This window comes from Somniosus microcephalus, chromosome 21 (assembly GCF_052327205.1).
Source record: "Somniosus microcephalus isolate GS21.2 chromosome 21, FLI_Smic_1.0, whole genome shotgun sequence".
NCBI classification, from domain to species: Eukaryota; Metazoa; Chordata; class Chondrichthyes; order Squaliformes; family Somniosidae; genus Somniosus; species Somniosus microcephalus.
In genome coordinates, this window is record NC_141007.1 from 75,088,690 (window position 1) to 75,114,479 (window position 25,790).

The 25,790-nt window shown below is 53.5% G+C and overlaps 1 protein-coding gene across 1 annotated transcript in view; it reads right to left on the minus strand.

The window, feature by feature from the left end:
• stxbp4 (syntaxin binding protein 4) overlaps positions 1–25,790 on the minus strand; it is a 234,426-nt gene that overhangs the window by 174,438 nt on the left and 34,198 nt on the right. The window contains exons 7-8 of the mRNA XM_085964116.1: positions 7,414–7,499; positions 2,007–2,131 (exon numbers count right to left, since the gene is read on the minus strand). Of these exons, the coding sequence (XP_085820242.1) occupies positions 2,007–2,131; positions 7,414–7,499 (211 nt within the window). The remainder of the gene's footprint in view (positions 1–2,006; positions 2,132–7,413; positions 7,500–25,790) is intronic.

The following is a 25,790-nucleotide window of genomic DNA, read 5'->3' on the forward strand; positions in this document are numbered from 1 at the left end:
AGTGTAATTATCACAGAGTGACGGGGGAAATGGGGGTCACAGTGCACAGTGTAATTATCACAGAGTGACGGGGGAATGGGGTCACAGTGCACAGTGTAATTATCACAGAGTGACGGGGGAATGGGGTCACAGTGCACAGTGTAATTATCACAGAGTGACGGGGGAATGGGGTCACAGTGCACAGTGTAATTATCACAGAGTGACGGGGAATGGGGTCACAGTGCAGTTGTAATTATCACAGAGTGACGGGGAATGGGGTCACAGTGCACAGTGTAATTATCACAGAGTGACGGGGGAATGGGGTCACAGTGCACAGTGTAATTATCACAGAGTGACGGGGGAATGGGGTCACAGTGCACAGTGTAATTATCACAGAGTGACGGGGAATGGGGGTCACAGTGCACAGTGTAATTATCACAGAGTGACGGGGGAATGGGGTCACAGTGCACAGTGTAATTATCACAGAGTGACGGGGAATGGGGTCACAGTGCACAGTGTAATTATCACAGAGTGACGGGGGAATGGGGTCACAGTGCACAGTGTAATTATCACAGAGTGACGGGGAATGGGGTCACAGTGCACAGTGTAATTATCACAGAGTGACGGGAATGGGGTCACAGTGCACAGTGTAATTATCACAGAGTGACGGGAATGGGGTCACAGTGCACAGTGTAATTATCACAGAGTGACGGGGAATGGGGTCACAGTGCACAGTGTAATTATCACAGAGTGACGGGGAATGGGGGTCACAGTGCGCAGTGTAATTATCACAGAGTGACGGGGAATGGGGTCACAGTGCGCAGTGTAATTATCACAGAGTGACGGGGAATGGGGTCACAGTGCGCAGTGTAATTATCACAGAGTGACGGGGAATGGGGTCACAGTGCGCAGTGTAATTATCACAGAGTGACGGGGAATGGCGTCACAGTGCACAGTGTAATTATCACAGAGTGACGGGGAATGGGGTCACAGTGCACAGTGTAATTATCACAGAGTGACGGGGAATGGGGTCACAGTGCACAGATCACAGAGTGACGGGGGAATGGGGTCACAGTGCACAGTGTAATTATCACAGAGTGAAGGAGGAATGGGGTCACAGTGCACAGTGTAATTATCACAGAGTGACGGGGAATGGGGTCACAGTGCACAGTGTAATTATCACAGAGTGACGGGGGAATGGGGGGTCACAGTGCGCAGTGTAATTATCACAGAGTGAAGGGGGAATGGGGTCACAGTGCACAGTGTAATTATCACAGAGTGACGGGGAATGGGGTCACAGTGCACAGTGTAATTATCACAGAGTGACGGGGAATGGGGTCACAGTGTAATTATCACAGAGTGACGGGGAATGGGGTCACAGTGCACAGTGTAATTATCACAGAGTGACGGGGAATGGGTCACAGTGTAATTATCACAGAGTGACAGGGGGAATGGGGTCACAGTGCACAGTGTAATTATCACAGAGTGACGGGGAATGGGGTCACAGTGCGCAGTGTAATTATCACAGAGTGACGGGGAATGGGGTCACAGTGTAATTATCACAGAGTGACAGGGGAATGGGGTCACAGTGAGCAGCCTGGAGTGGAAAGGGAACACAAGTACTTTAAGTTGGAAGGGGAACCTGCTGAAAGCTCTGGGCTGTGGATCGGGAAGGTTACAACTGCGATCGGAGGTCAGGAGGAGGCGTTCTACAGGTGACCCGGCCTCAGTGCGAGGAAGGGCTAAATGCGCTGGTGCTCTCCGAGCCGGCACTGCTGCTTCATGTTTTCAGTTACAAGCCAAAGACAGAGCTGAACTACTCCCCGGGCAATCAGTGAATAAGACGGTTCAGCTCCCAGTACCAACACGGAATAGCGAGTTGGTACGTGAAGTGACAGACCCAGCGAGATCGAAAAACTGGCCCATGAGAGCCAGAACCATCGCATTTCTGTTTTCTCAAACTTTACAGGTGAGCGAAGCTCCTGCGGCTCGGAGTCCGGTCGGTGCGGAGGAGACGATTACCTTACGGTTGTTGCCGGTGTGGTTCCGGTGAAGCCTCCACTGTTGTTGGTCACAATATCCTTCGGGCTTAAGAGCTGAGGGCTCGGCGAGCTTGATGAGGATGTGGACGATGTCCTCTCCAGATGTTTACCTGAATGCGGCAACGAGAAAATCCTTTCAAGGCTTTTTGTTTTTAAGATTCATGTTTTCAGTTTTGTTTGTTGTCCTGCATCTCCCCTCAGCCGCACCAATCCTTGTCCTTGTTTGTAACTCCCTCCCGCGGCCTCGCTCCACTCTCTCCCTGCAAACCCTGCGGAGCAACCCACACCCTCCCCTTCTCTGATCTGCCCCATGTCGCCTTCCCCCTCAACCATCAGCCACCATGTCCCGTGCTCTGTTACGCTCTACCTGAACCCTTCCTCCTTCGCTTCCCCTCAGTGAAAGCTCCCTCAACGCCCATCAATCGCCTCCCCTTTGACCCTCTCCATGCCCTGCTCAGAGGGCCTTCAATCTATTCTGAAGCACCTTGGGATGTTTCCACGTGAAAAGCACGTAACATGAACGTAAATATCAGCTGTTGTCTGAGAGAAGAGATGGGAAAGTCAGCCTGGGCTGCTCACCCACACTGCTCATTAGGGTCAAGCTCAAGAACAGCAAAAGAACACAGCGGCAGCAGATCAAGGGATCGGGTAAAGTCACATTTATAACATCACCCATTTTACTCTCGAACAGCCAACTGCGCTGCACGTTGGCTCGCTGATCTTGAACAGCCAACTGCGCTGCACATTGGCTCGCTGATCTTGAACAGCCAACTGTGCTGCACATTGGCTCGCTGATCTTGAACAGCCAACTGCGCTGCACATTGGCTCGCTGATCTCGAACAGCCAGCTATGCTGCAGATTGGCTCGCTGATCTCGAACAGCCAACTGTGCTGCACATTGGCTCGCTGATCTCGAACAGCCAATTGTGCTGCACATTGGCTCGCTGATCTCGAACAGCCAGCTATGCTGCAGATTGGCTCGCTGATCTAGAACAGCCAACTGTGCTGCAGATTGGCTCGCTGATCTCGAACAGCCAGCTATGCTGCAGATTGGCTCGCTGATCTCGAACAGCCAACTGTGCTGCACATTGGCTCGCTGATCTCGAACAGCCAACTGTGCTGCACATTGGCTCGCTGATCTCGAACAGCCAACTGTGCTGCACATTGGCTCGCTGATCTCGAACAGCCAATTGTGCTGCACATTGGCTCGCTGATCTCGAACAGCCAGCTATGCTGCAGATTGGCTCGCTGATCTAGAACAGCCAACTGTGCTGCAGATTGGCTCGCTGATCTCGAACAGCCAACTGCGCTGCACATTGGTTCGCTGATCTAGAACAGCCAGCTATGCTGCAGATTGGCTCGCTGATCTAGAACAGCCAGCTATGCTGCAGATTATAATCCCAATGTTGAACAGCCTCCTCTGCTGGAGGCTATTATATGAACCTAGAACAATATCTGAAGCACGTGCCGGATTGCACTGATCCAGAAGACCCATTATATTGCATGGTACACACACACTGATCTAGCAAACTGGAATATACTGGAAGGAACCATTGGCCTCTTTCCACTGGCACTTTCTCCTCCTCTGAGCATCTCACCGTATTCCACCCCTCTCCCTTAAAATTCTCGTTCTTTACTGCCCACCCAAGTACCATAAAAATGTTATCACCGAGATATCTTCACAGCTTTCCTCCCTCAGCCTCTGCACCGAACGACTTCTCATCCTCGGTGATTTCAACCTCCATCTCAATTCATGCTCTCTCTCCTCTGAGTTCACTACTCTCCTATCCTCCCTTAATCTCTCCCTCCACGTGAACTCCCCAACCCACATTCACGGCCACCCCCTCGACCTTGCCATCTCTCGTGGCCTCGCTACTCCCATCATGTCAATCTCAGATAAGGCCATCTCTGACCACTTCCTCGTATCGCTCTCCACCCACATCCCCTTCCACCTCCTCCCCCCACCCCAACCCTACTTCCTTTGTGTCCGCCCCTGGAAAAAACTCTCTCCCAACTCTCTTACAACTGCACTTACGACATTTCTGTAGCTACCGATCTGCTCAACCACAACCACACCCTCACCACCACCTTTGATGCCCTAGTTCCTATTAAAACCATTACACTCTCTCACACAACAGAAAATGCTGGAAACAGTCAGCAGGTCAGGCAGCATGGTAGAGAGAGAAACAGAGTTAACGTTTCAGGTCGCTGACCCTTCGTCAGAATTTTGCTATTGTACTCTCTCTGACCCGGCTGTTCCCCCGGTACGGCCCTCATCTCCGCTCCCTTAAGTCCAAGGGATGCAGACTTGAACGGATATGGCGGACAACAGGTTTAGCCATTCACTGCCAGATCTGGCTGGACCACATAAAGCACTATCGGGTCCTGCTCTCGTCTGCCAAAACTGCTCACTATTCCAGAATCATTCTGGAATGCAAAGATAAACCCCGGCTTCTATTCTCCACCGCTAACCGTCTTCTTAAACCCCTCTCCCGTCTCCTCCACCCTCACCTTCGACAAGTGTGAGGAGCTCATGGACTTCTTTGTCTAAGATTGAGATCATCCGTTCAGCTACCTCTGCCACTTCCCTTCTTTCCCCAGCCCACCGGGCCTTATTTCCTCTAAGGTCCCCCCCTGCCCTAGCCCTGAACTCGCATCTTTCTCCAGTTTCTCTCCGATCTCCCCTCATGACCTCTCCGTGCTTATCTTGTCCACTTCCTGCTCCCTCGATCCTATTCCCACTAAACTGCTGACCACCCAACTTTCTTTTCTGGCTCCCATGTTAGCTGACATTGTTAATGGTTCTCTCAAGTACTGTCCCCCCTCTCCCTCAAATCTGCCGTCATCACCCCTCTCCTCAAAAGACCAACCCTTGACCCTTCCGTCCTTGCAAACTACCGCCCCATCTCCAACCTCCCTTTCCTCCAAAGTCCTTGAACGTGTTGTCGCCTTCCAAATCCGTGCCCATCTTTCCCGCAACTCCATGTATGTATCCCTCCAAACAGGTTTCCGCCCTTGCCACAGTACTGAAACAGCTCTCATCAAAGTCACAAATGACATCCTTTGTGACTGTGACAAAGGTAAACTATCCCTCCTCGTCCTTCTTGACTTGTCTGCAGCCTTTGACATGGTTGACCACTCCATCCTCCTCCAACGCCTCTCCACCATCGTCCAGCTGGGTGGGACTGCACTCGCCTGGTTCAATTCTTATCTATCTAATCGTAACCAGAGAATCGCCTGCAACGGCTTCTCTTCCCACTCCCGCATCGTTACCTCTGGGGTCCAAGGATCTATCCTAGGCCCCCTCCTATTTCTCATCTACATGCTGCCCCTCGGCGACATCATCCGAAAACACAGTGTCAGTTTCCACATGTACGCTGACAACACCCAGCTCTACCTCACCACCACTTCTCTCGAGCCCTCCACGGTTTCTAAATTGTCAGACTGCTTGTCCAACATCCAGTTCTGGATGAGCAGAAATTTTCTCCAATTAAATATTGGGAAGACCGAAGCCATTGTTTTCGGTCCTCGCCACAATCTCCATCCCCTAGCCGACTCCATCCCTCTCCCTAGCATTTGTCTGAGGCTGAACCACACTGTTCGCAACCTTGGTGTCATATTTGACCCTGAAATGAGCTTCCGACCACATATCCGTGACATAGCTAAGACCGCCTATTTCCACCTCCGTAACATCGCCCGTCTCTGTCCCTGCCTCAGCTCATCCGCTGCTGAAACCCTCATCCTTGCCTTTGTTACCTCTGGACTTGACTATTCCAACGCACTCCTGGCTGGCCTCCCACATTCCACCCTACGTAAACTTGAGGTCAGCCAAAACTCGGCTGCCCGTGTCCTAACTCACACCAATTCCCATTCACCCATCACCCCTGTGCTCGCTGACCTACATTGGCTCCTGGTTAAACAGCGCCTCGATTTCAAAATTCTCATCCTTGTTTTCAAATCCCTCCATGGCCTCGCCCCTCCCTATCTCTGTAATCTCCTCCAGCCCCACAACCCCCCACCCCGAGATATCTGCGCTCCTCTAAGTCTGGCCTCTTGAGCATCCCTGATTGTAATCGCTCAACCTTTGGTGGCCGTGCCTTCTGTTGCCATGGCCCTAAGCTCTGGAATTCCCTCCCTAAACCTCTCTTTCCTCCTATAAGACACTCCTTAAAACCTACCTCTTTGACCAAGCTTTTGGTCACCTGCCCGAATTCCTCCTTATGTAGCTTGCTGTCAAATTTTTTTTGTCTTACAACACTCCTACATTAAAGGCGCTATATAAATACAAGTTGTTGTTGTAAAGTCCCTACCACACTCTGGGGGGAAAATTGGGTATCGCCCATTTTGAGGAGCTAATATCGGCCAGGCGAAAAGTTTAGCGCCCGGCGCTAATTATCGCCTCCAACTGCAAAATTCACCTCTATCGCCCCTGGAGGTGACTTGAGCGCTAAATCAGGCGCTACACACCTCTCTTAAGGCGCAAACGTCAGGGAGCGAGGCGCTACCTCAGAACGCGACCGAAGCTCAGGCGATGTCCGTTACCATGGAAACCAGGCAGATTGGCGCCGTCCAGTTCTTAAAGTGGAGGAGCCATCTTGCTGGCCAGCCACTCCCTGCTCATTGCAGCCCTGAATCTCGGCCTGGAGAGACCTCGAAAACAATTGTGTTGGAAGCACTAATCGATAGGCCCAGGGACCTCAACAGTGGTGCTGAGGGCCAAACTCCTTAGGCCAGCGTTAAATCTCTCCAGACGTCTCTCTCCCTCTCAACCTACCTGTACCAAAGATTTTGCCGACAAGAAAATGCAGGAAGCGCCCACCTTTAAATAGCGCTCCCCCAGCCCCTTCCCGGCTTGAAAACGTTCCCCTCTACCTGTTGTTCCTAGCGGCAGACGCTAAGGCAGGGGGCACGACTCGATATCCAGTCCGGGGCACTAACGGGGCGTTGCACGCTCAACTAATGTCCCGATCTGCGGGCGCAGGAGATCGTGGCGGTAGTGTTTAGCGCCGTCGCAAAGCGGCTGGTCAATTTCGCGAGTGGCACTAAAATCGCCGCGTTCGGGCGCTAAGTTCCGAGTGCCCCATTAGTGCCCTCCCAGAGCCGCTAACCAACCAAATTTTCCCCCCCTCTATGTCTTACACCCTCGATTACTTCTTTTGCCAAATATTTTCCTGTATGTCTTTTGAATTTTCCGTTCACTGTCCACCTGCACTGCTCCCTATATTCAGCACCCCTGCTGTGCTGAATGTTATTTGAATCTCTCAAATTCTCGCTCCTGCACTATTGAGCTATTTAAGTCAAATCAAAGAGGATTTTCAATTTATGACGGGCTGATCTATTGCAGCTTCCCTCGGTCAGACATCTTTATTATTTATTGCCCCCCTGGCTCTCACCAGCAGTGTGGGGAGTGGGTGAACTGCGTGCTGATCCAGCGTTACTGGGGGACCCGTACTTCTCCATCAGCTCCACAAACTCACACCTAAGGGAAGAAAGAAAGAAATTAGAGCTGAAAATACCTTTGTTTCATTTCCTCACACCACCCCCGAACCGGCCACAAAATTCCTATCATCTTCTCACTTTTATTTTTGCTCAGCATCACTCATGGCTCGGAGCCGAGAGGGTAGACCAGGACGTTTCGTCGGCCCGCTAACTATCCCGCTCTGAACAGGGCCCATGCTCGATCCCTTGATGGCTCCTCTGGCGTCTACCCAAGTAGCTCATGAGTTCTGACGAAAGGTCATCGACCTGAAACGTCAGCTCGGCTTCTCTCTCCGCAGCTGCTGAGGGTTTCCAGCATTTCCCGCTGTTATTATAGTTTGGGTGCGCAGGCCCCGACTGTGAGTATCGTCAGCCCATTCAGCCATGGGTGGCATCACAGCCCCGCCTGATCCCGACGTCATACAGGCAGAGTTGACAGCAGGTGTTGAGGAGACAGCAATGAGCAGCAGGAACCAATGTTCCCTCGAATATTTCGCTGTTGTGCGCGGTCAGTTTGTTCAATGCGCGGTACCTGTTAAATTTTCTGCGCGACCATGCACGCACGGTATTGTAGAGCTTGTGAGTGGCCTGCGCGAAGAGGGAACTGTGGCAGAAACCCCGGCTGATTCTTCCCCTCCTTAGCCCAGGCCCGTAGCAGAGCCCAGCTTCCACTCCGGGTGAGACCAGGGGTTGAATCCGTGTCATTTCTGGTTGAGTGCCACCCCATACGGTGTGTTCACCAAGCTACCCGTCACGGGGAGCTGCCTTAGTGTCGTCATGCTCGCATCAGCAAGGCCAGGACTGGCTGGCGAAAGGTTTAAGAGTTAATGTGCTTTGGGCAGATTTGCAAAGCTATTTAATAAAAGCAGACAAGCCGTTAAATTAATATCCCATTTTTTTTCTCCATTTTAATCCTGTAAATCAAAAAATAATCTGTTCCCACAACTGTAGGGCAGTGTGTAAAGGGCCCTGGGGCGGTGTGTAAAGGGCCGTGGGGCGGTGTGTAAAGGGCCCTGGGGCGGTGTGTAAAGGGCCCTGGGGCGGTGTGTAAAGGGCCCTGGGGCGGTGTGTAAAGGGCCGTGGGGCGGTGTGTAAAGGGCCGTGGGGCGGTGTGTAAAGGGCCGTGGGGCGGTGTGTAAAGGGCCGTGGGGCGGTGTGTAAAGGGCCGTGGGGCGGTGTGTAAAGGGCCCTGGGGCGGTGTGTAAAGGGCCCTGGGGCGGTGTGTAAAGGGCCCTGGGGCGGTGTGTAAAGGGCCGTGGGGCGGTGTGTAAAGGGCCGTGGGGCGGTGTGTAAAGGGCCGTGGGGCGGTGTGTAAAGGGCCGTGGGGCGGTGTGTAAAGGGCCCTGGGGCGGTGTGTAAAGGGCCCTGGGGCGGTGTGTAAAGGGCCCTGGGGCGGTGTGTAAAGGGCCCTGGGGCGGTGTGTAAAGGGCCCTGGGGCGGTGTGTAAAGGGCCGTGGGGCGCTGTGTAAAGGGCCCTGGAGCGGTGTGTAAAGGGCCCTGGGGCGGTGTGTAAAGGGCCGTGGGGCGGTGTGTAAAGGGCCCTGGAGCGGTGTGTAAAGGGCCGTGGGGCGGTGTGTAAAGGGCCCTGGGGCGGTGTGTAAAGGGCCCTGGGGCGGTGTGTAAAGGGCCGTGGGGCGGTGTGTAAAGGGCCGTGGGGCGGTGTGTAAAGGGCCCTGGGGCGGTGTGTAAAGGGCCCTGGGGCGGTGTGTAAAGGGCCGTGGGGCGGTGTGTAAAGGGCCCTGGGGCGGTGTGTAAAGGGCCCTGGGGCGGTGTGTAAAGGGCCCTGGGGCGGTGTGTAAAGGGCCGTGGGGCGGTGTGTAAAGGGCCGTGGGGCGGTGTGTAAAGGGCCCTGGGGCGGTGTGTAAAGGGCCGTGGGGCGGTGTGTAAAGGGCCGTGGGGCGGTGTGTAAAGGGCCCTGGGGCGGTGTGTAAAGGGCCCTGGGGCGGTGTGTAAAGGGCCCTGGGGCGGTGTGTAAAGGGCCGTGGGGCGGTGTGTAAAGGGCCCTGGGGCGGTGTGTAAAGGGCCCTGGGGCGGTGTGTAAAGGGCCCTGGAGCGGTGTGTAAAGGGCCCTGGGGCGGTGTGTAAAGGGCCGTGGGGCGGTGTGTAAAGGGCCCTGGGGCGGTGTGTAAAGGGCCCTGGGGCGGTGTGTAAAGGGCCCTGGGGCGGTGTGTAAAGGGCCCTGGGGCGGTGTGTAAAGGGCCCTGGGGCGGTGTGTAAAGGGCCGTGGGGCGGTGTGTAAAGGGCCCTGGGGCGGTGTGTAAAGGGCCGTGGGGCGGTGTGTAAAGGGCCCTGGGGCGGTGTGTAAAGGGCCCTGGGGCGGTGTGTAAAGGGCCGTGTGGCGGTGTGTAAAGGGCCCTGGGGCGGTGTGTAAAGGGCCGTGGGGCGGTGTGTAAAGGGCCGTGGGGCGGTGTGTAAAGGGCCGTGGGGCGGTGTGTAAAGGGCCCTGGGGCGGTGTGTAAAGGGCCCTGGGGTGGTGTGTAAAGGGCCGTGTGGCGGTGTGTAAAGGGCCCTGGGGCGGTGTGTAAAGGGCCGTGGGGCGGTGTGTAAAGGGCCGTGGGGCGGTGTGTAAAGGGCCCTGGGGCGGTGTGTAAAGGGCCCTGGGGCGGTGTGTAAAGGGCCCTGGGGCGGTGTGTAAAGGGCCCTGGGGCGGTGTGTAAAGGGCCGTGGGGCGGTGTGTAAAGGGCCCTGGGGCGGTGTGTAAAGGGCCCTGGGGCGGTGTGTAAAGGGCCCTGGGGCGGTGTGTAAAGGGCCCTGGGGCGGTGTGTAAAGGGCCCTGGGGCGGTGTGTAAAGGGCCCTGGGGCGGTGTGTAAAGGGCCCTGGGGCGGTGTGTAAAGGGCCCTGGGGCGGTGTGTAAAGGGCCGTGGGGCGGTGTGTAAAGGGCCGTGGGGCGGTGTGTAAAGGGCCCTGGGGCGGTGTGTAAAGGGCCCTGGGGCGGTGTGTAAAGGGCCCTGGGGCGGTGTGTAAAGGGCCGTGGGGCGGTGTGTAAAGGGCCCTGGGGCGGTGTGTAAAGGGCCGTGGGGCGGTGTGTAAAGGGCCCTGGGGCGGTGTGTAAAGGGCCCTGGGGCGGTGTGTAAAGGGCCCTGGGGCGGTGTGTAAAGGGCCGTGGGGCGGTGTGTAAAGGGCCGTGGGGCGGTGTGTAAAGGGCCCTGGGGCGGTGTGTAAAGGGCCCTGGGGCGGTGTGTAAAGGGCCCTGGAGCGGTGTGTAAAGGGCCGTGGGGCGGTGTGTAAAGGGCCCTGGGGCGGTGTGTAAAGGGCCCTGGGGCGGTGTGTAAAGGGCCCTGGGGCGGTGTGTAAAGGGCCCTGGGGCGGTGTGTAAAGGGCCCTGGGGCGGTGTGTAAAGGGCCGTGGGGCGGTGTGTAAAGGGCCCTGGGGCCGTGTGTAAAGGGCCCTGGGGCGGTGTGTAAAGGGCCGTGGGGCGGTGTGTAAAGGGCCCTGGGGCGGTGTGTAAAGGGCCGTGGGGCGGTGTGTAAAGGGCCGTGGGACGGTGTGTAAAGGGCCGTGGGACGGTGTGTAAAGGGCCGTGGGGCGGTGTGTAAAGGGCCGTGGGGCGGTGTGTAAAGGGCCGTGGGGCGGTGTGTAAAGGGCCCTGGGGCGGTGTGTAAAGGGCCCTGGGGCGGTGTGTAAAGGGCCCTGGGGCGGTGTGTAAAGGGCCGTGGGGCGGTGTGTAAAGGGCCCTGGGGCGGTGTGTAAAGGGCCGTGGGGCGGTGTGTAAAGGGCCCTGGGGCGGTGTGTAAAGGGCCCTGGGGCGGTGTGTAAAGGGCCGTGTGGCGGTGTGTAAAGGGCCCTGGGGCGGTGTGTAAAGGGCCGTGGGGCGGTGTGTAAAGGGCCGTGGGGCGGTGTGTAAAGGGCCGTGGGGCGGTGTGTAAAGGGCCCTGGGGCGGTGTGTAAAGGGCCCTGGGGCGGTGTGTAAAGGGCCGTGTGGCGGTGTGTAAAGGGCCCTGGGGCGGTGTGTAAAGGGCCGTGGGGCGGTGTGTAAAGGGCCCTGGGGCGGTGTGTAAAGGGCCCTGGGGCGGTGTGTAAAGGGCCCTGGGGCGGTGTGTAAAGGGCCCTGGGGCGGTGTGTAAAGGGCCCTCGGGCGGTGTGTAAAGGGCCGTGGGGCGGTGTGTAAAGGGCCCTGGGGCGGTGTGTAAAGGGCCGTGGGGCGGTGTGTAAAGGGCCGTGGGGCGGTGTGTAAAGGGCCGTGGGGCGGTGTGTAAAGGGCCCTGGGGCGGTGTGTAAAGGGCCGTGGGGCGGTGTGTAAAGGGCCCTGGGGCGGTGTGTAAAGGGCCCTGGGGCGGTGTGTAAAGGGCCCTGGGGCGGTGTGTAAAGGGCCCTGGGGCGGTGTGTAAAGGGCCGTGGGGCGGTGTGTAAAGGGCCCTGGGGCGGTGTGTAAAGGGCCGTGGGGCGGTGTGTAAAGGGCCCTGGGGCGGTGTGTAACTAGACCACCAGCCTGTCAGATTACTGACACAAGGATAATTGAACCAAACCCCTTCCCATTCACTCCCATTGTACAGAATCCCAATGGATCAAACTCCTTCCCATTCACTCCCATTGTACAGAATCCCAATGGATCAAACTCCTTCCCATTCACTCCCACTGTACAGAATCCCAATGGATCAAACTCCTTCCCATTCATTCCCATTGTACAGAATCCCAATGGATCAAACTCCTTCCCATTCATTCCCATTGTACAGAATCCCAATGGATCAAACTCCTTCCCATTCATTCCCATTGTATAGCTACCTCACCCAAGTGGCCATTCTTCATGTTTGAGGCTAGGCAAAAATAGCGCAAGAAATTCAACTGTGCTGGACATCATAACCACAGCCAATCCTGTCCTCACTTGGCAAACACACCCTGCACTTCCCAAGGGGTCACTAGAACGGGAATCCTGGCTGATGGGACAGTGTAGAGGGAGCTTTACTCTGTATCTAACATGTGCTGTACCTGCCCTGGGAGTGTTTGATGGGACAGTGTAGAGGGAGCTTTACTCTGTATCTAACATGTGCTGTACCTGCCCTGGGAGTGTTTGATGGGACAGTGTAGAGGGAGCTTTACTCTGTATCTAACCCGTGCGGTACCTGCCCTGGGAGTGTTTGATGGGACAGTGCCGAGGGAGCTTTGCTCTGTATCTAACCCGTGCTGTACCTGCCCTGGGAGTGTTTGATGGGACAGTGTAGAGGGAGCTTTACTCTGTATCTAACCCGTGCTGTACCTGCCCTGGCAGTGTTTGATGGGACAGTGTAGAGGGAGCTTTACTCTGTATCTAACCCGTGCTGTACCTGCCCTGGGAGTGTTTGATGGGACAGTGTAGAGGGAGCTTTACTCTGTATCTAACCCGTGCTGTACCTGTCCTGGGAGTGTTTGATGAGACAGTGTAGAGGGAGCTTTACTCTGTATCTAACCCGTGCTGTACCTGCCCTGGGAGTGTTTGATGGGACAGTGTAGAGGGAGCTTTGCTCTGTATCTAACCCATGCTGTACCTGCCCTGGGAGTGTTTGATGGGACAGTGTAGAGGGAGCTTTGCTCTGTATCTAACCCGTGCTGTACCTGCCCTGGGAGTGTTTGATGGGACAGTGTAGAGGGAGCTTTACTCTGTATCTAACCCCGTGCTGTACCTGCCCTGGGAGTGTTTGATGGGACAGTGTAGAGGGAGCTTTACTCTGTATCTAACCTGTGCTGTACCTGCCCTGGGAGTGTTTGATGGGCCAGTGTTTTTTTTCATTCGTTCATGGGATGTGGGCGTCGCTGGCAAGGCCTGCATTTATTGCCCATCCCTAATTGCCCTTGAGTAGGTGGTGGTGAGCCGCCGCCTTAAACCGCTGCAGTCCGTGTGGTGAAGGTACTCCCACAATGCTGTTAGGGAGGGAGTTCCAGGATTTTGACCCAGCGACGATGAAGGATCGGCGATATATTTCCAAGTCAGGATGGTGTGTGATTTGGAGGGGAACTTGGAGGTGGTGGTGTTCCAATGTGCCTGCTGCCCTTGTCCTTCTAGCTGGTAGAGATCGTGGGTTTGGGAGGTGCTGCTGAAGAAGCTTTGGCGAGTTGCTGCAGTGAATCTTGTAGATGGTACACACTGCAGCCATGGTACGCCGGTGGTGCAGGGAGTGAATATTTAAGGTGGTGGATGGGGTGCCAATCAAGCGGGCTGCTTTGTCTTGGATGGTGTCGAGCTTCTTGAGTGTTGTTGGAGCTGCACGCATCCAGGCAAGTGGAGAGTATCCATCACACTCCTTACTTGTGCCTTGTAGATGGTGGAAAGGCTTTGGGGAGTCAGGATGTGAGACACTCATTGCAGAACACCCAGCCTCTGACTTGCTCTTGTTGCCACAGTATTTATGTGGCTGGTCCAGTTAAGTTTCTGGTCAATGGTGACTCCCAGGGTATTGATGGTGGGGGATTCGGCGATGGTAATGCCGTTGAATGCCGTAGATGCTCGCTTGTTGGAGATAGTCATTGTCTGGCACTTCTGTGGCGCGAATGTTACCTGGCACTTATCAGCCCAAGCCTGAACGTCGTCCAGGTCTTGTTGCATGCGGGCATGGACTGCTTCATTATCTGAGGAGTTGTGAATGGCGCTGAACACTGTGCAGTCATCAGCGAACATCCCCATTTCTGACCTTATGATGGAGGGAAGGTCATTGATGAAGCAGCTGAAGATGGTTGGGCCTAGGACACTGCCCTGAGGAACTCCTGCAGCGATGTCCTGGGGCTGTGATGATTGACCTCCAACCACCACAACCATCTTCCTTTGTGCTAGGTATGACTCCAGCCAGTGGAGAGTTTTCCCCCTCCCCGATTCCCATTGACTTCAGTTTTACTAGGGCTCCTCGTTGCCACACTCGGTCAAATGCTGCCTTGATGTCAAGGGCAGTCACTCTCACCTCACCTCTGGAATTCAGCTCCTTTGTCCATGTTTGGATCAAGGCTGTAATGAGGTCAGGAGCCGAGTGGACCCGGCGGAACCGAAACTGGGCATCAGTTAGCAGGTTATTGCTGAGTAAGTGCTGCTTGATAGCACTGTCAACGACACCTTCCATCACTTTGCTGATCATTGAGAGTAGACTGATGGGGCGGTAATTGACCGGGTTGGATTTGTCCTGCTTTTTGTGGACAGGACATACCTGGGCAGTTTTTCACATTGCCGGATAGATGCCAGTGTTGTAGCTGTACTGGAACAGCTTGGCTAGAGGCGCGGCTAGTTCTGGAGCAGTGGTCTTCAGCACGATAGCCGGGATGTTGTTGGGGCCCAAAGCCTTTGCTGTATCCAGTGCGCTCAGCCGTTTCTTGATATCACGTGGAGTGAATCAAATTGGCTTAAGATTGGCTTCTGTGATGGTGGGGACCTCAGGAGGAGGCTGATATGGATCATCCACTTGTCACTTCTGGCTGAAGATGGTTGCAAACGCTTCAGCCTTGTCTTTTGCACTCACGTGCTGTGTTCCACCATCATTGAGGATGGGGATATTCGTGGAGCCTCCTCCTCCCGTTAGTTGATTAATGGTCCCACACCATTCACGAGTGGATGTGGCAGGACTGCAGAGCTTTGATCTGATCTGATGATTGTGGGATCACTTAGCCCTGTCTATAGCATGCTGCTTCCACTGTTTAACATGCATGTAGTCCTGTGTTGCAGCTTCCCCAGGTTGGCACCTCATTTTTAGGTACGCCTGGTGCTGCTCCTGGCATGCTCTTCTACACTCCTTATTGAACCAGGGTTGGTCCCCTGGCTTGATGGTAATGGTAGAGTGAGGGATATGCCGGGCCATGAGGTTACAGATTGTGGTGGAATACAATTCTGCTGCTGATGGCCCACAGCGCCTCATGGATGCTCAGTTTTGAGCTGCTAGATCTGTTCTGAATCTATCCCATTTAGCATGGTCTCCACAATGACTGTGTGGTGGTCACTGCTACCAATGCTGTCATGGACAGATGCATCTGCGACAGGTAGATTGGTGAGGATGAGGTCAAGTAGGTGTTTCCCTCATGTTGGCTCTCTCACCACCTATCGCAGGCCCAGACCAGCAGCTATGTCCTTCAGCCAGCTCGGTCAGCAGAGGTCCGTCTGGTTTTATTCTTATTGTTTTTCGTAGCGGTTTGTTACAACGGAGTGACTTGCTGGGCCATTTCAGAGGCCAATTAAGAATCAACCACATTGCTGTGGGTCTGGAGACACATATAGGCCAGACCGGGTAAGGACGGCAGAGTTCCTAAAGGACATTAGTGAACCAGATGGGTTTTTACAACAATCCGATAGTTTAATTACTGATATATACTACCTTTTATTCCAGATCACCAACAACGATGAGTCAGCCTACAGGGAGGAGGTCCAGCATCTCGTGAAGTGGTGCGCCGATAACAACCTGGCCCTTAACATCAAGAAAACCAAGGAAATCATTGTGGACTTCAGGAAGTCTAAAGGCAGAAGTCACACCCCCATCCACATCAATGGGGCTGTGGTGGAAAGGGTGGACAGCTTTAAGTTCCTCGGAGTCCACATCACGGAAGACCTCTCCAGGTCCCTCAATACCTCCTCTCTGGTGAAGAAGGCCCAGCAGCGCCTATATTTCCTAAGGAGGCTGAAGGGATGTAACCTGTCACCCCTGATCCTCTCGAACTTTTACCGCTGCACAATAGAGAGCATCCTGACGAACTGTATCACAGTATGGTGTGGCAGCTGTAGCTACTATGACCGGAAAGCCCTGCAGCGGGTAGTCAAAACTGCCCAACGCATTACCGGCACCCAGCTACCGACCATAGAGCACATATACCAGAAACGCTGTTTACGGAGGTCACGGTCCATCATCAAAGACCCTACCCACCCCAGCCACAGTCTGTTCGCCCCCCTGCCTTCTGGGAGACGCTACAGATGCATTCACACCCGTACGACCAGATTTAGGAACAGCTTCTTTCCCAGGGCTGTCATCCTACTGAACTCCACAAATAAACTCTAAAGCCTGCACATCTGCCAATGCACTTTATTATGGTTATGTTTATGTTAATGTATTACAAGCCAAATGAATGTTGAATGTTTAAATGTCTTAATCTAAATGTACACTCTCGGGAGCCGCAAGCCTACATTTCGTTGTACTGCACTTGTGCACTAACAATGACAATAAAGTTGATTATGATTATGATTATGATACTGCCTTTTATTCCAGATTTATTTAATTAACTCAATTTAAATTCCTGAGCTGCCGTGGTAGGATTTGAATTTGTGTCTCCGGATCATTCGTCCAAGCCTCTGGATTACTAGTCCAATAACATAACCACTATGCTACTGTTCATGTGTAGAGGGAGCTTTACTCTGTATCTAACCCGTGCTGTACCTGCCCTGGGAGTGTTTGATGGGACAGTGTAGAGGGAGCTTTACTCTGTATCTAACCCGTGCTGTACCTGCCCTGGGAGTGTTTGATGGGACAGTGTAGAGGGAGCTTTACTCTATATATAACACGTGCTGTACCTGCCCTGGGAGTGTTTGATGGGACAGTGTAGAGGGAGCTTGACTCTGTATCTAACCCGTGCTGTACCTGCCCTGGGAGTGTTTGATGGGACAGTGTAGAGGGAGCTTGACTCTGTATCTAACCCGTGCTGTACCTGCCCTGGGAGTGTTTGATGGGACAGTGTAGAGGGAGCTTGACTCTATATATAACACGTGCTGTACCTGCCCTTGGAGTGTTTGATGGGACAGTGTAGAGGGAGCTTGACTCTGTATATAACCTGTGCTGTACCTGCCCTGGGAGTGTTTGATGGGACAGTGTAGAGGGAGCTTGACTCTATATATAACACGTGCTGTACCTGCCCTTGGAGTGTTTGATGGGACAGTGTAGAGGGAGCTTGACTCTGTATATAACCTGTGCTGTACCTGCCCTGGGAGTGTTTGATGGGACAGTGTAGAGGGAGCTTGACTCTATATATAACCCGTGCTGTACCTGCCCTGGGAGTGTTTGATGGGACAGTGTAGAGGGAGCTTGACTCTATATATAACACGTGCTGTACCTGCCCTTGGAGTGTTTGATGGGACAGTGTAGAGGGAGCTTTACTCTGTATCTAACCCGTGCTGTACCTGCCCTGGGAGTGTTTGATGGGACAGTGTAGAGGGAGCTTGACTCTGTATATAACCCGTGCTGTACCTGAGCTGTGAGTTCTTAACGAGGTAATGTAAATGAAGCCTTTTACTGAAGCTTGCCCATGTTGTGCCTGACTCAGAGTACTGGATACTGAGACTGAAGACATTGCTAAGAGTGCTACTGATATCAGGCACACAATAGGTCCCACCGAGATGCAACGTTTTGTTAGCCCAAAGAGAGAAAGTTACAGAACCAGTACAAATAAAAAGCAACAAAACTGCAAATGTTAACCTAAGATAAACCGCTGGAAGCTCTCAGCGGGTCAGTCAGGCTCTGTGGAGAGAAACAGAGAATCGACAGTTTTGGGTGTAACCCTTCATCAATTGATGAACTTGTCTGCTCTCGCTGCCGGCACCGACTGACCTGCGACGTGTTTGCAGCATTTCCTGCGTTTGTTGCACAGTAACCGCGTATTGAGTGGAAACTGCGGAACAGATTCGCTCCCCAGCACCAGGCCCGCCACCCGCCCCGATCGGCAGCGGACCCTGCCAACGCACGGATTGAAGGCAGCTCCGCCTGATTACTAATGTAATAACTTTTTGAGAAGAGCTTAGAAACAGATTAGGCAAAGCTAAGCTGCACACGCACAGCATCGTGCTTTAATGCCATCAAGCAGACAAGTAGAGCCAGAACTGTTTAAGGATGCCACAGGGCTAAATCCTAAATCAACTTTATGATCATTCGATTTAGTTAGAATTAAATCAAACGCTTGACACGTCACTACCCAACAACAGCAGCAACTTGTATTTATATAGCGCCTTTAACGTAGTGAAACATCCCAACATCTCAGGAGCGATTATCAAATGAAATATGACACCAAGCCACGGAAGGCGAGATTAGGACAGGTCAAAGAGGTGGGTCTTAAGCAGCATCTTGAAGGAGGAGAGAGAGGCGGAGAGGTCTAGGGAGGGAATTCCAGAGCTTAGGGTCCAGGCAACTCAAGGCACGGCCACCAATGGCAGGGCAACGGAAATCGGGGATGCGCAAGAGGCCAGAAATCGGAGGAGTGCAGAGATCTCGGAGGGTAAACGCGGACACTGGCTGGTCGTCGGGGCCACCGTCCTCAAGCCACCTTTTTATCCAATTTCTTGAGTGATTGCCCGAAATAAATCTGCCTTTCCCTGTTAATGCTGCGCTAGAAGGGATTAGCGATCACGTAAGCCAATCGAGATGTTGGCTCGATTAAACATTAGGATTGCACTCCCAATGTTGATCAGTGTTTTGCTGTGAGACACACAGCCTGGAAATCGAGGAAAGCTGTGGGAGCCACAGACACTGGTCACTGTGCTACACATGTTGGAGTTTGTTTCTCACAGCTTGGCCGTTAATGCTGTGTCTCCACCTTAGTGTCACAACGCACATCGAGTCATAACGGCACAGAAGGAGGTCATTCGGCCCATCGAGTCTGACATGAATCTTGTCATTCATGTGGAAATGGCTTATGAAATGATACTGGGCGGCCTGCTGGTGGCGCTGTCCAGGGAGAGTATAAATACTCGGGCACAGGCCCAGCTTGCTCAGGACATTCTTTAACAGGAACTAGTGAAGGACACAACTAGATCTCCATGTTGAAAAACAGTTGATTGAAGCCTTGTTTAATACTCAGACCAAGTGCCTAGTAGTTTTCTTACATCGAGTCCATGCCGGCTCTCTGTAGAGCAATCCAGTCAGTCCCATTCCCCCGCTCTATCCCCGTAGCCCTGCTAGTTTATTTCCCTCAAGTGCCTACCCAGTCTCCCCTTGGAAACATCGAGTGTCTCCGCTTCCACCACGTCCATCGGCAGCAGGTTCCAGGTCCTCACCACTCGCTGCGTAAAAATATTTTCCTCACAGCCCCCTTGTATCTTTTGCCCAAAACCTTAAATCTGTGTCCCCTAGTCCTTGTACCATCAACTAGTGGGAACAGCCTTTCCCCGTCTAGCCTATCCAAACCCGTCATAATCTTGTACACCTCTATCAAATCACCCCGCAACCTCCTTTGCTCCAATGAAAACAAATCCAGCTTCTCCAACCTGCCCTTGTAGCTAAGATCTCCCATCCCCGGAACCATTCTGGTAAATCTCCTCTGCACCCTCTCAAGGGCCTTCACATCCTTCCTAAAGTGTGGTGACCAGAACTGGACGCAATACTCCAGTTGTGGCCTAACCAGCCCTTTATAAAGGTTCAGCATAACTTCTCTACTTTTGTACTCAATACCGCTATTTATGAAGCCCAAGATCCCATATGCTTTGCTAACTACTCTCTCAATATGTCCCGCCACCTTCAGGGACCTATGCACATTAACTCCCAGGTCCCTCTGTCCCTGCACACTCTTTAAAACTGTGCCATTAAGTGTATATTGCCTCTCCCTGTTCCTTCTGCCAAAATGCATCACCTCACACTTCTCTGTATTAAATTCCATCTGCCACTTGTCTGCCCATTCTGCTAGCCTTTCTATGTCCTGTTGCAGTCGATTGGTATCATCATCACTGTTTGCCACACCCCCAAGTTTGGTGTCATCGGCAAATTTAGAAATTCTACTCTGTGTTCTGTCATTTATATATATCAAAAAAAGCAGTGGCCCCAGCACTGACCCTTGGGGAACACCACTGTCTACCATCCTCCAGTCTGAAAAACAGCCATTTACCACAACTCACTGTTTTCTGTCCTTAAGCCAATTCCTTATCCAAGCTGCCACTGACCCACCTATTCCATGAGCCTCAATTTTGTTAACCAGCCTTCTATGTGGTACTTTGTCAAACGCCTTCCGAAAATCCATGTCGACAACATCCATTGCATTCCCTTCATCAATCCTCCCTGTTATTTCATCAAAAAATTCAATTAGATTAGTCAAACACGATCTGCCTTTTACAAATCCATGTTGGCTCTCCTTAATTAGCTTACATCTGCTTCCAAGTTTAAAATTGACAAACCACACCCAAACATTTCTTATTGCAGTAGCCCCAGCAACTGATCAACAGAACCCCTTAATAATGTGTCGTTGTGACTGCCGGGTACTGGAGCAACGTGGCCGCGCAGCCTGGGGCCGGCTTGTCCAATGTTAAATTCCACGCATGTGCAAAACTGTGAATGGGCTGCGCACCCAAAGAAAAAATGAGGGGCTAGATTGCACTGTGGCCTGGCTCAATGGATGTTCCTCAATGACCATGACACCTCCTTCCGTCTGGATAATTCCAGCGCCAGACGTCTGAACTGAGAGGAATGGGGACGGGGAGTGGGGCGAGGCCCAGCAATGGTTAGCCCTTGCTGAGCAGCCCAGTGTCTGAGGGCGGGCCAGGCCCCGCCGGTGAGAGAGCCGGTGAGGGGGCCGTTGCTGAGCAGCCCAGTGTGTGAGGGCAGGGCCAGGCCCCGCCGGTGAGAGGGCCGGTGAGGGACCCGTTGCTGAGCAGCCCAGTGTCTGAGGGCAGGGCCAGGCCCCGCCGGTGAGGGGGCTGTTGCTGAGCAGCCCAGTGTCTGAGGGGCAAGGCCAGGCTCCGCCGGTGAGGGGGCTGTTGCTGAGCAGCCCAGTGTCTGAGGGGCAGGGCCAGGCTCCGCCGGTGAGGGGGCCGTTGCTGAGCAGCCCAGTGTCTGAGGGGCGGGGCCAGGCTCCGCCGGTGAGGGGGCCGGTGAGGGGGCCATTGCTGAGCAGCCCAGTGTCTGAGGGCAGGGCCAGGCCCCGCCGGTGAGGGGGCCGTTGCTGAGCAGCCCAGTGTCTGAGGGGCAGGGCCAGGCCCCGCCGGTGAGGGGGCCGTTGCTGAGCAGTCCAGTGTGTGAGGGCAGGGCCAGGCCCCGCCGGTGAGGGGCCCGTTGCTGAGCAGCCCAGTGTCCGAGGGCAGGGCCAGGCCCCGCCGGTGAGGGGGCAGTGGGGCTGACGAGAGGAGACAGGTTTACCGACAGCAACAAGTAAATGTTGATTTGATGGAGGTCGCATTGAGGCGACGGATAAGACAGATAAACAATGGTGCAGAGAGGAAAGAAAACTGGTAACAATACGCAACTGGAAACCTTAAATGTATCGCAGAACTGAGCCAGGTTTCATTCTGGTTATTACACAGTATTTACAGCACAGAAACAGGCCATTCGGCCCGACTGCTCCGTGCCGGTGTTTCTGCTCCACACGAGCCTCCTCCCGCCCCTCTTCATCTCACCCCATCAGCATATCCTTCTATTCCCTTCTCCCTCATGTGTTTATCTCGCCTCCCCTTAACTGCACCTATACTATTCGCCTCAACCACTCCCTGTGGTAGTGAGCTCCACATTCTCACCACTCTCTGTGTAAAGCGCTTTGAGACATCCGGTGGTCGTGAAAGGCGCTATATAAATGCAGGTCTTTCTTTTTTTTACCGAGATATACAGCCCGGGAAGGCCCCAGCTTTTAGTAAAAGAAAGACTTGCATTTATATAGTGCCTTTCACAACCTCAGGACATCCCAAAACGCTTTACAGCTAATGAGGTACTTTTTGAAGTGGAGTCACTGTTGTAATGTAGGAAACGTGGCAGCTAATCTGCGCACAGCAAGATCCCACAAACTGCAATGGGATAATGACCAGAGAATCTGTTTTAGTGATGTTAATTGAGGGATAATTATTGGCCATTGTACCAGGAATAACTCATCTGCTCTTCTTCGAAATAGTGCCATGGGATCTTTTACGTCCACTTGAGAGCGCAGACGGGACCTCGGTTTAATGTCTCATCTGAAAGACGGCACCTCCGACCGTGCAGCACTCCCTCAGTACTGCACTGGGAGAATCAGCCTGGATTTTTGTGCTCAAGTCTCTGGAGTGGGACTTGTACCCATGACCTTCTGACTCAGAGACTAGAGTGCTGCCCACTGAGCCACAGCTGACAGCAGGGGAGCGGGAGAAGGGCTGGGGAATTACAATTTGGTGTTAGCTGTGGCTCAGTGGGCAGCACTCTAGTCTCCGAGTCAGAAGGTCGCGGGTACAAGTCCCAATCCAGAGACTTGAGCACAAAGATCGAGGGTGCAGTACTGAGGGAGCTGTGCACTGTCAGAGGGGCAATACTGAGGGAGCGCCGCACTGTCGGAGGGCCAGTACTGAGGGAGCGCCGCACTGTCGGAGGGGCAGTACTGAGGGAGCGCCGCACTGTCGGAGGGGCAATACTGAGGGAGCGCTGCACTGTCGGAGGGGCAGTACTGAGGGAGCACTGCACTGTCGGAGGGCCAGTACTGAGGGAGCGCCGCACTGTCGGAGGGGCAGTACTGAGGGAGCGCTGCATTGTCGGAGGGGCAGTACTGAGGGAGAGCTGCACTGTCGGAGGGGCAGTACTGACGGAGTGCTGCACTGTCGGAGGGGCAGTACTGAACTGTCGGAGGGGCAGTACTGAGGGAGCGCCACACTGTCGGAGGGGCAGTACTGAGGGAGCGCTGCACTGTCGGAGGGGCAGTGCTGAGGGAGCGCTGCACTGTCAGAGGGGCAGTGCTGAGGGAATGCAGCACTCTTGGAGGGGCAGTACTGAGGGAGTGCCGCCCTGTCGGAGGGGCAGTGCTGAGGGAATGCAGCACTGTCGGAGAGGCAGTACTGAGGGAGCGTCGCACTGTCGGAGCGGCAGTACTGAGGGAGTGTCGCACTGTCGGAGCGGCAGTACTGAGGGAGCGTCGCACTGTCGGAGGGGCAGTACTGAGGGAGCGCTGCACTGTCGGAGGGGCAGTACTGAGGGAGTGCTGCACTGTCGGAGGGGCAGTACTGAGGGAGCGCTGCACTGTCGGAGGGGCAGTACTGAGGGAGTGCTGCACTCTCGGAGGGGCAGTACTGAGGAGCAGGGGAGTTCTTCCCGGTGTCCTAGACAATATTTATCCCTCAATCAACATCACTAAAAAAGGAAAATACTGCAGAATGTGGAAATCTGAAATAAAGGGGTCGATTTTCAGCGTGCCGTGAGGCGGGCTTTTAGGCGTGCGGGGGGCTAAAAGCCCGAATTCGGGGGTCCCGACACCATCCCACCCAAAACCCGCCTCCACGTAAGTTTCAAAGGAGGCGGGTACCCACCCTGCACTGGGACCCGCCGACCCGAGGCGGGAAGGGATTAGTGCCAATTAACTGCCTGTTAACAGGTAGTTAACAGGCAGTTTTTAGCCTAATCCCTATTTTGAAGGGTGTTGTGTGGGATTCCCGACGGCTCCAAACCACGCCAGGTTAGAGCAGGTGGGCCGTCGGGTTGAAGGACTTGGAGGGGTCGCGATGTCGGTGTTCAGGTGAGTGATGGGTGCATGAGTGCAAAGGTAAGTGTGTTTGGTGTGTCTAAAGTGTGTAAAGAAGTTGAAATTACCTGTACTTACCTTTACAGCCTTTCTTCCTCTAGGTTTCGGGAGTCCATCACTCAGCCGGCACTGAAAGCTGAATGGCTGCGATCTGTCAAAAGTGACAGCCTGCAGCTTTCAGTGCCGGCGAGATTTCTAACTGAGTCTGCGTAGAAGGACTCAGGTTAGAAGTAAGACTGTCAGTGTTTGACAGCTTCAAACAGCTGTGAAACACTGATATTTCATCTGTCAACACGTCTTGACAGACGAAATTTCAGTCTGTGACGTCACCTGTTGCCGGGTGGCCCTTAATTGGCCTGCTGAGGCCGCTGGGCGGGCTCAACAAGGTCAATCAAGTGAAAATCGTGTGGATTGGCCGCATCTCAATGGAGACGGGACTACAACCCCGAAAGTTGTAGTCCCGACTTCTGAATGAAAATCCAGCCCAAAGGTTCTGACGAAGGGTCATCGGCCTGAAACGTTAACTCTGTTTCTCTCTCCACAGACGCTGTCTGACCTGCTGAGTGTCTCCAGCACTTTCTGTTTATATTTCAGATTTGCAGCGTCTACAGTATTTTCCTTTTGTTTATCTAATCACTTTAGTGAGATATCTGTTTGCTCGCTGCTCTTGATTAGATTGTGCCCGAGTCGGTGATTAAACAAATTGTGGGACAGAGATTTGTAGACGGGCTATTTTTATCCAGGTTCACAGAAATCCTCATCCCGGCCTAATCCTGATCCAGTCTGACTCCCGAATGAAAAGGTTACGGGTATTTGTCAGCATGGAGCAGGATGCCAGTAATAATCAGACCCTGAACAGAGACTTGTGCTCCTGAACTAGCCGCGACACTAGCCAAGCTGTTCCAGTACAGCTACAACACTGGCATCTACCCGACAATGTGGAAAACTGCCCAGCTATGTCCTGTCCACAAAAAGCAGGACAAATCCAATCCGGCCAATTACCGCCCCATCAGCCTACTCTCAATCATCAGCAAAGTGATGGAAGGTGTCATCGACAGTGCTATCAAGCGGCACTTACTCACCAATAACCTGCTGACTGATGCCCAGTTTGGGTTCCGCCAAGACCACTTGGCTCCCGACCTCATTACAGCCTTGGTCCAAACATGGACAAAAGAGCTGAATTCCAGAGGTGAGGTGAGAGTGACTGCCCTTGACATCAAGGCAGCATTTGACCGAGTGTGGCATCAAGGAGGGCTAACAAGGAAAGGGAATACACATTAAATGGTAGGACACTGAGTAGTGTAGAGGAACAAAGGGACCTTGGAGTGCATGTCCACAGATCCCTGAAGGTAGCAGGCCAGGTAGATAAGGTGGTTAAGAAGACATACGGGATACTTGCCTTTATTAGCCGTGGCATAGAATACAAGAGCAGGGGGGGGTTATGCTTGAACTGTAAACACTAGTTAGGCCTCAGCTAGAGTACTGCGTGCAGTTCTGGTCACCACATTACAGGAAAGATGTGATTGCACTAGAGAGGGTACAGAGGAGATTTACAAGGATGTTGCTGGGAGTAGAGAATCTTAGCTATGAGGAAAGGCTGGATAGGCTGGGTCTGTTTTCCTTGGAACAGAGGAGGCTGAGGGGAGACCTTATTGAGGTGTATAAAATTATGAGGTGCATAGATAAAGTGGATAGAAAGGACCTATTTCCCTTAGCAGAGGGGTCAAAAACCAGGGGGCACAGATTTAATGTAATTGGTGGAAGGTTTAGAGGGGATTTGAGGGGAAATTTCTTCACCCAGAGAGTTGTGGGGGTCTGGAACTCACTGCCTGAAAGGGTGGTACAGGCAGGAACCCTAACCACATTTAAAAAGTACTTGGATGTGCACTTGGGATGCTGTAACCTGCAGGGCTACGGACCAAGAGCTGGAAGTGGGATTAGGCTGGATAGCTCTTTGTTGGCCGGCGCGGACACGATGGG